The sequence below is a fragment of the Alosa sapidissima genome, chromosome 10 (assembly GCF_018492685.1).
Source record: "Alosa sapidissima isolate fAloSap1 chromosome 10, fAloSap1.pri, whole genome shotgun sequence".
NCBI lineage: Eukaryota > Metazoa > Chordata > Actinopteri > Clupeiformes > Clupeidae > Alosa > Alosa sapidissima.
This window is the reverse complement of record NC_055966.1, coordinates 2,523,888-2,536,613: the sequence shown is the minus strand read 5'-3', so window position 1 is coordinate 2,536,613 and position 12,726 is coordinate 2,523,888. Positions and strand designations below refer to the sequence as shown.

Below are 12,726 nucleotides of genomic sequence, written 5' to 3'. Positions count from 1 at the left end.
ATAGTTTACCTTTAAATAAATGCTTAGAAGTGAATGACTGTAGGCTGCAGGCTGTCACGAGGAGACCGAATGTAACAATGCAACTGCTCTGTACCCTTTATCGTGTCTTGGTTCTCGTCCAGTTTGATTCATTAACCAGAATGTTGCTGGCTTCATAGTAGCCTAGTCACAAAGACCGTGCCAGGCTACTGAATGAGACCGTAACCGAAGGTGAGTCTAATGTTATCAAACGGTCTAGGTTCTCGGCAAGTTAACCAAGCCTTATTCTAGTACATCGTAGATGATTATGTTCATGGCAATTCACACATTATCGATGGGGAAGTAGCCTACATCACATACTGTAGGCTACAAATACACGTTATCTGGGTAGTTATAAAGTTAAATGTTAAAAGTTAACGTTGCTGGCCTCGGTTGTCACAAAGAGACCGCACACCAGGCTACTTACTGAACGAGACTGTAACCGAGGTAGGCCTGTCCGGTTGAACCAACTTGCGTAAAAGAGTTGGTTGTCTCAACACTACCGTTCATGTGAAAAGTGCTGTGGCGCATGCTGGCAGTGATATGCAAGCACTCAGGAATGAGATAGCAGCATTGAAACTTCAAACATCCAAGCACAGAGCTGTGCAGCCCATACATTCAGCAGTTGGCGAAGAATTTCCCTCCACTGACAATGAATGTGAGAGTGGAGATGTAAATGCTCTGAAAAAAGAAGTGAGAAAGTTAAGAAAGCAGCTCAAAGTCATGACTGTCCATCCAGCCTCAGCAGCCACAGAGAGACCAGCCCACCAGCCGACTTCCCCCAGCCCCCATTAGCGCCGTGCATACTCACAGACTCTTTTGCTACCGATGTGGTGAGGATGGTGAGGATGGGCATGTTGCCACAAAGTGCAGAGCTCCTGAAGACCGACAGAAGTTTTCCAGAAGTTCATCGATGTGCAGCGCACAAGAGGACGAGGTGGCTCAGCTGGTAATGATTCCTCTGATGTCCGGGTAAGAAGAGGGGCAGTGAGAACTTGACCTGGGTGTGTGCCTGAAGGTCTTGTGGGGCCACCATCCACAGCTCAGATTAAAGTGGAGTGGATCACAAGTGACCATCATTTTTGACAGCTGGTACACCAAGCACCTGGCACATGAAGTGCAGCCACAAAAGAAAGGCAACCTCATCACAGAGCGCACCTCCTCTATTGCTCTCCCCACCAGTGTGTTTGTCCAGCCCACTATGCTGTTTTCTTCTGCTCTTGACAAGAACAATTTTCTAGTCATGTTAAGGAATGCTCAAGGAGACCTCCATTCCTACTGGCACTACTGTATTATCGTACACCTTCATGTTGCTGATGCCATGGTGGAGCCCAAAGGAGCTGAGCTGAATTCCACTAGAAGGATTAACCCAGCCCTGTTTGAATTTCAAGACTCTCCTGTTCCTGAGGAGTGGAAAGCGAGGCTCTCAAGAAAGCTGGCTGAGAGGACAGGAGTATTCTCCATGGATGAGTGGGATGTCGGACTAGCCAAGGGGGTGGAACATTGGATCCGGTTGAGTGGTAAAAAGCCATTCAGAGAAAGGTCCCGTCGGATAGCGCCTCCTGACTTTGATGACTTGAGATGTCAATAGACAGGGGGTCTGGTTGAGGTTGCTGCTACAAGCTCCTCTGAGTCCGAATATGTCTGCCTTGGATCCCAACTGTCCTCAGCATCAAGGGAGAAGAAGGAACCTGGAAAGAGTGTTTACCTTTGATCCACTTACCCGCAGCTGAACGGTGTGATGTTGCTGATCCGGTGATATGCCAGTCGTAGAGGTCTTTTCCAGCCTGGATCCTGCTGCAGAGATGGCTCTAGAAGGGGGAGAAGACTCCAGAGACAGTGAGGCTGACATTCAGAGAAGCCCGGTGACTGAGAGACCCCGAGGAGAGCGTAGACCCGTGACGAGGTTTGGCTACGATGCTCCAGGAAATCCCTGTGATAGAACACTGAATATCTTGAGCAGAGGAGTGCTTGCCGGCTATGGGACCTACAAAGACCTGGGAAGATGTGGAAGCCACACCTTTTGGTGTCACCCTTTGGCATTATGCTCTGGTTGTGCTAGATTCAAATAGTTTCCTTGGGGTTTTATATCTTAGCAGCATATTCAGTGATCTTAGCACTAAATTCTTACCTTTAGTTAGATGGGGACATCAAAAACTTTTAGAAGGGGAAGAGTGTAACTAGGTTGCTTGGGCACAAAATGTAGTGAATAGTTTTACTTACTACAAGTAATATATATATATATATATTATTAAATGTCATATATATATTATTAAATGTCATGAATATATTATTAGGGGTCCGAGCAGCGTAGCTGCAGGACCCCTATTGTTTCTGTACCGTTCATTTTTGGCCAAAATTCTGTAAAAGTCATACTGCAGCCTAAACCGTAACTCCAAAACTCTTCAAATTTTCAGGTATGGTTACCAGTACCAGTACAAAATTTGGGGTACTGCACCCAAAGGTGGCGCTATTGGAAAAAAAAAGTTAATTATGCTAATTTCTCCTTACCAGATTGACCTAGACTCAAAATTCTTTCATAATATTAATCTCTAAATTTAGATGCATCTTTTTGGCCCTGGTCTTATGGTCTAAAAATGTTTACTTTTGACACAATTTCATGGAAAAGCCAAACATTATAAAAAGTTTCACACTCTTCAAAAATAATTAAATCTTCACCAAAATTCTCACAGACAATGTTTAGACCAAGCCTCACAAAAGTTATCGCTCAGAATTTTGATATTTTGTTCCATTTCAGAGATATAGGCCAAGTTAGACCACTTAGGCCATTTTTCCTAGATCACCTATATTCCTATAAACATAAGTCCTAGAAACTTCACATTTTCAAGTATTGTTAGCAGTACCCCCCACTACCCGTAACCCAAAATTTGGGTACTGCACCCAAAGGTGGCGCTCTTGTCAAAAATGCTTATTTCTCCTTACCAGATTGACCTAGACTCAAAATTCTTTCATCATATTAATCTCTACATTTAGATGCATCTTTTTCACCCTGGTCTTATGCTCTAAAAATGTTTACTTTTGCCACAATTTCAGAGAAAAGCCAAACATCATAAAAAGTTTCACCGGCTTCAAAAATTATCAAATCTTCAGATTTGGAAAATATTTTTGAAAGACTACAGTCTCAGACCCTCTCACATCTAAAGACAAGTAATAGAGTTTTAAGTCACAGACTATGATTTTGCAATGACTAGAGATCTTGCAGGATCACTATTTACAAGACTGCAACTAGATTCCTTTAAATTATTACCCATCGTGCAATAGATATCAACAGGAACTGAAATGATAGCCTACTAAAATCATATTTTCGTGTTTCTGCAGCATTGTTTCATGCGTGACATCCCTAACAGATATAGAGCTGTTCTGTCACATGGAAGAGCCGACTAATGATGTATAAGAAACAAAATATCAAATGATCATATTCATGGGTTTCATCAGGTCCCTTGCTACAGCTGTCGCCTACTTTGCCCCTTCCTGTTCGGTGTTGGAGAGAGGTCACTATTGGTTTATATATTGTTCACGTCACTATTTGCATGAGCCACGACTAGAAAGACTTGCGATAATATCAAACATGTTTGATATTGTCGTAACGGCAAAACTAGAAAAAGACTGACTCCGACTGACTTAAAACCGCTAAGACTGGCACCTTACACTTAACGATCTAGTTGACGGGAGCGCGCTTCGATTCCAGTACAACTCCCATGATTTCTGTCCGACATTGGAAATTTAGTCGGCGACTGTGAAAACAGACCAAAATCGTACAATGTAAGGCCGCCATAAATGACCCTCACTATGACTTTTGTGATGTTTATCAGTTTGTAGAGTAGCTCTGCCATCATGTGTAAAGTTAAGGTCTTTGTTTGTTGGTTTGGTGTGTTGGAGTCCCATGTGAGAGATGATTAGGTGATGTTGGTTGACTTGGGATGTCAAGTATTGTTTAGTTGTACCTTATATAGCCATATGATTTCAGTTTATTGTTCAAATGTCAATTGGTTTGTTTGTGAGTTGGGATCTGTACTGATTTACCCCATTTCACTGATTACTCCATTTTCTGTTTGTTTCCTCTTTGATGCAGCACACATACAAGTAAAGAACAAAAGAACAAATGAATTGAAACTCAAAGTTCACTTGTGTTGCACCGAAACCTGCCATCTTCGTGTCATCACTCCATACCATTGAGCCTTCTGACCGAGGCTCTGCCTGCTCGCCACACACTCACTCTACCTAGACCCACATCGCCCCCTACAGTTCCTTCAGTTGGGTTGTGGAGGTTAGCATACTAGAATAGAATACTGTTAAGAATACTGTTGGGTTGTGGAGGTTAGCACACTATAACGTTACAGCTATTTGTCAGGACTTGTCGTGCAAGGCAAGTATAACTGCATAATTATAGGCTGTTCATCTTATTGACTCCAACACAGAACCCACCCCCACCCCTCTTCACCTACCACCACAAATACAATTCCATTCTGTGGGAAACACTGCCTTCCATTATCAGACCCTTCATCTCATCCATGACAAATGCATAGTCCTGTAGAATAGAGTATTGTTAGAATACTATTGAGTTGTGGAGATTAGCGCACTAGAATACTACTGTTAGAATACTGTTGGGTTGTGGAGGTTAGCACCAGGGTGCGATTTGTAGGGGGGGATGGTGAGGATTTCCCCCCCTCTGGTTTTCCTATCCCTACCTCTGCTAAATTATTTTTATCCCTGGTGGGGACAATATTTATCCCCCTCTGCCCTTTATATTGATTAATGCTACTTCATATAAGTAAAGCGCTGCAACGTGAGAACAGTCTAGTAGGCTAGCCTACATAATAATCTGACATCAGAAACGCACCGTCACCGTCAGCACTCATGCTGCTGTGCTGACACAGTGGCTGCGTGATAACTTAATTTGGCCTTGATCGTGCAGGACATTTCAGAATGTCGAGTGTGTAATCCATCATAAATGGCTAGTTTCAATGGAAAAGTTAGCTGGATAAATGAAAGAATACGAGAAGGATTCAGTGAAGCATATAGTCATATTTTAGAACCTTCAAAATTAGAAAACTGATGCAACTAAGATGGAGGACAACTGCACGTAGAGTAGAACGTATAGGCCTATTGTCCGAAGGAACTTACATTAAATGAGGAGATATTTGCTGAATGTCACAAAAAGTGTTACAGAAATTGCTTGGCATCGCTTATTCAATGGCTCTTTATCGAAACACCTGTAGTTTGCGGAAGACGAACGAGAAAGCACTCGTTTGATAAATCAGCCAGTAGCCAGTAGACAAATAACTTTCAGAAATAATCTGTACTGCAAAAACGAATGTTGGTGGGTATTTAAACTATCTAGCGGGTGTTTTAACAGCTGCAAGAAATAGAAGCTTCATGGTCTTTATGTTCTGGTTCATAAATTATTTTCATAAAACTTCAAGTTGTCCTATAACTTTACTCTCCAAACTCTTCACTGCACTGTAGCCAATTAACTGACAGTATGATAGTAGGCTATTTATTTTCTGTAGGCTACAATAAAACACATTTATTTTTTCAACTTTTGCAATATTACGCACTTGGCTACTGAACGCAAATCAGCAGGAGAGAGAATGCACGTAGCCTACGCAACTAAAACTGTTAGCCAATTCACTAACTTAAGACTTCAGTGCCATCATATACAACGTTTTTTTGCACAACAAATACAGAAAGGATGGAGGCAGCAAAAGTAGAGGAGTAATTTCAGATGGGGCAAGAACAAGGTGAATTTGTATGCTTGTCAAAACGTAGTCCTACCCTGCATTAGAGGAGCTGATCATCATACCAAACACACTCGCTGTTTAAAGTCATACACCACGGTAAACTAAAACTAAAATGTTACAAAGGTGGCAAAATTAATATAGGCTATTATTAGCCATGACATTACTAGGCTATGAATCGTTCGTTCATTTTTTTTTTTTTTTGGGGGGGGGGGGGGGGGGGGGGGGGGGTTACAAACTTATTCAAAAATCACCCCCCCTCTGGTTTTTACACAAATCGCACCCTGGTTAGCACACTATAACGTTACAGCACAGGGTAATCCTAATTTTAAGCATCAGATTTATTCCAATCCAACTCAAAAGTTTTGAACAACACAAAGTGAAGGTTTTATCCAGATCAGATAGATTATGTGATCTAATCGAATTTCAGGATCCTTGTTTCCCTTTGAACAAGCCATTTTCAAGATTTGATCCAATCCGATAGCCGAAATCCGATCACGTTTCTTTAGAACAAATGGGCCCAAACAATCAAAGCATATGTAAAACTAAAAAGCTATGCTACCTCATGTTCGTTTTGCTCGGACCCCGTAAATCACCGCTTGCGGTTATATTTGTATTTAATATAGTATGGTTAATAATATTTATTGTTGCCAAAATAGGTTAAGAGGTCAAGTCTGTTCTTTGATTTGTTCCATTTGGCCATTTATGTAGCTCCTGCCCCTTTAAGGGCAGCAGAGGTTACTATAGTAAGCACATATGTATTTCAATTGAATTTTTAAAAATAACTATAATAAATCAAGTAACTAAAACATAAACAATGAAATTCAACACTAAATTCAAGGTTGTGCAAAAACAATGCAAACTACTGTATTTAGTAGAGTATAAGTATATATACTCTTTTCATCCCGTGAGGGAAATTTGGTCTCTGCATTTATCCCAATCCGTGAATTAGTGAAACACACTCAGCACACAGTGAGGTGAAACACACACTAATCCCGGCACAGTAAGCTGCCTGTAACAACAGCAGCGCTTGGGGAGCAGTGAGGGGTTAGGTGCCTTGCTCAAGGGCACTTCAGCCGTGCCTACTGGTCGGGGTTTGAACCGGCAACCCTCCGGTAACAAGTCCGAAGCGCTAACCAGTAGGCCACGGCTGCCCCCAACTCACTCTCTCTGTGTGTGTGCGTGTGTGTAACCCCGGCGGTGTCATTGATATACAAAAACTGGGCTCATTAGCTAAATTGTACTTGCCATTTAGCTAAATTGTGCCATTTTTTGTAAAATGAGCTCACAGTGAACTATTTATTACAATGAGTGCACAATTCAGTAAAATGAGCGCATGATTTAGTAAAACGAGGACATATTTTCTTGATGTACAAAACCAAATACAAAAAATCGGTAACGCTTTAGAATAACATGTGCTTATTAGGTATTAACAGTGCATAATAAGCAGTTAACAATTCATTACTAAAACAAGTAAAGGATTACTTATTATCCTTTAATAACATTAACTAACTGTTAACATGCAGCTTGTAAGTGTTAATAAGCAACCTTTTAAGCTACTTACAAGCATATTTGTTAACAGTTGTAAGTGTTAACAAGCAGCTTGTTAATGCTTGTTAATGGTGTATAAGACAAAGAGGTGGATAACTAATATGCGTATAAGACCTTTCTTACCTATTTGTAGTAAATTTTGCATCCCCCCAATCTAAAGCGAGGACCATGTAGGCTATAGTTCCACAAGCCCAACCTTCTATCTCTATACACTGTATCTATCTATCTAGCTTGGTTTAGCTGTGAGAAATGCACTTTCAAAATTGCTGCTGTGAGCAGGAATCAAACCCGGGTCTCCTGCGTCAGAGAGTGCATCCCTACTTATTGAGCTACACTCCTGTTCCTATATTGCTGACGAAAATGTTCATCAGTATAGATAGAAAGTTGGGCTTGTGGAACTATAGGCTACATGGTCCTCACTTTAGATTGGGGGGCTGCAAAATTTACTACAAATAGGTAAGAATTAGTTATCCACCTCTTTATCTTATACACCATCAACACGCAACAACTGTTAACAAATGTGCTTGTAAGTAACTGAAAAGGCTGCTTATTTACACTTACAAGCTGCATGTTAAACATCCTTTAATGTTATTAAAGGATAACAACCATTAACTAACTGTTAGTAATCAATTGTTAACAGCTTATTATGCACTGTTAATACCTAATAAGCACATGTTATTCTAAAGCGTTACCAAAATCTCTTGGGGGGTAAATAGCCTACCTTCATTCTGCAAATATTGTAATTACCATCTGTATCTTCCTTCACTTACATTTTTAATTGTAAATTATCAACCTTGTCCTAATCATTTTAAACCGTGGTCTGGTTTGCTTATATATAAATAGTTAAGTAAGATAACGAACCCCGTAGCACTTAATTAGGTTAAGTTTTCCCTCTCACTCCCACCAAACCAGCACTGAGGGTTGGTGTGCTACATTACATCACATTGCATTACATTATTACTTTACATTACCAGAACCAGAACAAAAACATTTATTTTTTAATACTGTGTGTATTTCCTGTATTTCCTTATTGCATTGTAATAAAGCATGAGAAATAAATATATACTGTCCCTTTAACATTGCTAAAGCAAAATATGTAAGGTGGCCTTAGACTTCTGCATGGTACTGTACGTTCCATTTCAATAAAATGCATTTCTCCACTAGGTGTTCTCTCTTGACAGAATGATATGGCTTTGTTCTTTCCATCAGAGGGTTTTCTTTCAGCTAAAATCACATTCAAACACATTTAAAACAAACCTAGTGTTTGTAAGTGCAGTAATGCCAGACTAATCAATATGAAATGGGATTTACAGGCATCTCATCAGCCAATTTCCTGCTTGTTAATATAGCCTTATTGGCGAGAAAGAGAGGGTTAGCCAATTAGACCCCACTTAAAAGCTTTAGTAGTATTCATATCATGCTGACAGACGTACTGTAACAGTCTCATTCCAGCTGTGGCTCCAAGGAAGATGGAAGTGGAGTTGTGCTTGAAAGCTGGAATCTTTTCTTTCACTTGTACCATACAGCTCTTGAAATGTTTCCATGTCTCTTCATCCTGACTTGAATTACGACCCAGGTCAGAGATGCCTGGACCTGGAAGGTAAATAATTAAATGTATATAGAAATACCAATGTTAAATATATATATTTATGTTCAGTTCAATACAATTGTTTTATTGCATTCAAACCTGCAGCAGGGATTTAAATAATTTGAATGCACTGTTTCTCTGTACAAGCCAATAAGGTAAATTTGTGTAAAGTTACCCAAGGTAGCCTCACAAATTTACACAAATTTGTGTAAATTTGTGAGGCTACCTTGCCTCTGTAGCCTTCATCAGAGGTGTCACGTGATGTTGGTGTGACGTTTTCTGAGATGTGTTATATGGCGTTTTCCATCCCACCTCATGTGGTGGGATGGCCGTGTCCCCCCGGGGCGCCCTCTGCTATCTGGTGGTTTTTCATACAGCCGGGGGCGGCCCTGCAGGACTGTGTCCCAGGTGTGGGATAGTTGGTAGGCTCCTTCATCCCGGTTTACAGTCTTTGGGGCCCGCTTCCTGATTTCAACCGCCTCTTTGATCCATCGATGGAATTTGTTGCTTTCCGTTCTGATGACCTTGGCTGCATCCCAGTTCATTAGATGGTTTTCCCTCTTACAGTGGTCTGAAAATTTCAGATTTCAGATTTTCCTGTGTTGCTTTCATTCTTGTTGCACGGGTGAGCGTTCCAGATGTTTCCCTTTCACATTCTTACTGGTGTTCCTTTTTTCGTGTGCTGAATTGCCGGCCTGTCTCTCCTATGTACGTTTTATTGCATGTTGGGTGGGATGGAAAACGCCATATAACACATCTCAGACAACGTCACACCAACATCACCTGACACCTCTGATCAAGGCTACAGAGGCAAGGTAGCCGAAACTTGTCAGGTACACAAATTTACCTTATTGGCTTGTACAGAAAAACAGTGTAAAATAGTATAACAGCAGTTTAAATGCAATTTGGCTGATAATCCAAAATTGATATTTCCAGTTAAATTTAAATAAGCAAATCTAAATGGTAAACATTGTATGTAATATGAATCCAGTGTTCCCAAAAACTATTTAATATATATATATATATATATATATATATATATATATGAGAGAGAGAGAGAGAGAGAGAGAGAGAGAGATAGATATATTGATTTTACCTTTAACATTGCATTTAACAGTTTCTCTAATGATCCCAGTATTATTCTCCTTCTCTGCTGGCCATTCATATACATACACAGTAGTGCGGGAGGAGCCACAGTCTAAGACAATCCCATACTGCACAAAGAAAAGTGATATTAACATATGACATTGCATTTACATTTACATTTATGCATTCTTGCATTCTTATGATTACCACAAAAACACTGGAAAAATATGAAAACTGACCACCTTTGCTTTGTGGATTTGTAGTTTCAACATACCTTGATGTATTATTTATTATTATTATTATTATTATTATTATTATTATTATTATTTTGGCGATAATTATGAATAATGACAATAATTAATACTAATAATGACTTGAACAATTCTTCTCACCTAACCAGCACTCCAATATTGTTGATGGAACTCAAGCAAGCAAAATTCAACTAATATGGAATGGATCACAGTGGAACACATTGACATCTTTCCTGTCTGAACAAAACTTTCATAAAGCGCCTTCACTATGAGGACGCCTGCAATTAACAACCTCTCCCTCAGTAGAAAGCAAGTCACAAATATGACCTTTGATCCAGTCAGTTTGCCCCAGGCATCAGACATTATGTTAACATTCTTTCCATGGCATACAATTCTATGTCATTCACAATGACACTATAGAAGCACTATTTCTAAATAGACTTGAGGGGTGGGTGGGTGGGGGGGCTTTGGCTCCAATCTTTTGAACCCAAAATATATGGCTTGAAAAGCTCTCCAGTGCTTTTGAGACTGACCTCTGAATATTAATGCCACAGTCATTGCTCATCTCCCTTCATTTGTTTTGTTCCTTTCTATCTACTTCCAGCTTTTATTCAATTACTTACATAAAATAGAGAAATGTGTGCAGATTGGGTTACTACTGCAATACTGAATCAAGTCTAAATTATTGACCTTTATTTGATACTTTGTACTTTTTTACACATGTACCTTTTTACTCGAGTCCATTGCATAATATATAAGAATGTTGTTTTGTATTGCTGAATATATGGAAATTATGTATTATATGCTTTTCTCTACAGAGTATTTGGAATTTCTGACCCATTCTCACCCAGTATGTTACCCAACAGGCGTGGCAATGCATCTGGTGCACCAGTGATTACACTCAACTGCTTCACTTCTCTGATAGACACCACTTCTTGATGGTGCGTTATTTCTGTCTGTAGCAAGAAACTTTTTACATTTAAGATACCACACAGCAATCGTGTGTCCTACTCAATTAAATCCATTATAGAGAATTTCTGAAAAGATTAGATCCATCTCCTCAAATATTAATATTTTATGCTAATCTAATTGTAATTGTGTGCCACTTTTTATGACTTACTGACATACCTTTAATCCTGGAGACACATAGGTTATCTTGTATGTCTGGATTATAGCAATGGCAATGATTACTCCTACACTTGACAGGAGAAGAAATGAAGCTAAGGTTGCCACCAGTTTTGAAGCCATTATCTGTGAACAGGCAAAAACAAAACAATATAAAAGAGTGAACAGTGTTTTTTGTAGCTGCAGTAGATCACAATATAAGCACCCTTGACATATTTTAACCTGACGTAACAATCTATAATTATTTTTGTAGCACAAACACCAGTAAAAGCACCGATGTTGATTGACAACTGGCTTGTGCATTTGTTTTTCTGGTGCTTAGCGTACTTTGTTTACACATATTACGTTGTTGTGAGAGTAAAGCTGCTTAAATCAATGGAGTCTTTTATATTTAGTAAGAAATCATAAGTATACATCACTCTTATTATGGACACGAAGCATCCCTAATCCTAGGTACAGATCTATATTTCTTTCTCTTTTATTCAAACTTCTTCTTGTGGAGATTTGTAATTTTTCGCCAGTATCTTCATTTAAATACATCCATTAAATGACTATCACAGTTTGCCTATACATACACTAACACTCACAGATACTTTAGAGTGCTGTTGGAGGCACTTGTTATGCAAGGATTTTTACTTACCTTTTTGTGTCAAACCAGTTGTTGAGAGGTTGGAGAATGCAGCTTCAGTTCAAAAGCCTGCCTGGACATGAGCCTGCATCTGTAGCTGTAACTGCATGGGTCTATCTTTTGCTCCAGCAGACTACATCATTCCATTTAAACTCCTCCCACAAAAGCAAGCTCTTCCCACATTAACCATTAAAAGGCATGTGATCACTTAAGCAAAGATCTTTGGTGAGGATTCCTGTTTTACAAAATATGAATCAAGAAGACTGATGCACAGATATTGATGGCTTATTATGGCCGCCGCACAGCGAAGGTTTATCGGGCAAGTTTCGTGCACCCGGTCTTTCAGTGTCCCGTGAATAGTTGACACAAAATTATTGAAAAAAAGGAAAAAACAAAAAAACTCTGACTAAACCCTATATGACCGCCGCTTCGCTGCGCAGTGGTCATTAATATAGTGTTTTCCCCCATAAAGGACTAGGAAAAACAAAAATAATTGTGTGTGACTCACCTTCACAGCTATAAATGCCCAGTTTAAGGGTCTGGGTTGCTTGCATTTGATGCTTGCTGTACATACCCCATTACAAAAAATAACTGCAGTTTCAGTACTACAGTAGCCTATAGTGCAGTAGCCTAGTATTTTCATGTCCAAAATACTGCATTTCTGCAATAAATTACAGTATGCAGTACAATGCAGTTTTTTGTATGGCATTTCCTGTATAA

At 39.6% G+C, this 12,726-nt stretch overlaps 1 protein-coding gene across 3 annotated transcripts in view; it reads right to left on the bottom strand.

Moving 5' to 3' along the window:
* Positions 1-12,163, bottom strand: part of entpd3 (ectonucleoside triphosphate diphosphohydrolase 3) — a 40,030-nt gene extending 27,867 nt beyond the window's left edge. Inside the window, exons 1-4 of one of the 3 annotated variants that reach the window (XM_042107517.1) lie at positions 12,019-12,163; positions 11,382-11,504; positions 10,013-10,130; positions 8,762-8,921 (exon numbers count right to left, since the gene is read on the bottom strand). In XM_042107517.1, coding sequence (XP_041963451.1) covers positions 8,762-8,921; positions 10,013-10,130; positions 11,382-11,501 — 398 coding nt within the window. In that variant the 5' untranslated portion in view covers positions 11,502-11,504; positions 12,019-12,163. Of the gene's footprint in view, positions 1-445; positions 553-1,741; positions 2,194-8,761; positions 8,922-10,012; positions 10,131-11,381; positions 11,505-12,018 lie in introns of those variants that run through there. The other 2 variants (XM_042107518.1, XM_042107520.1) reach the window with 2 other exon arrangements.
* Positions 12,164-12,726: the final 563 nt, after the last annotated feature.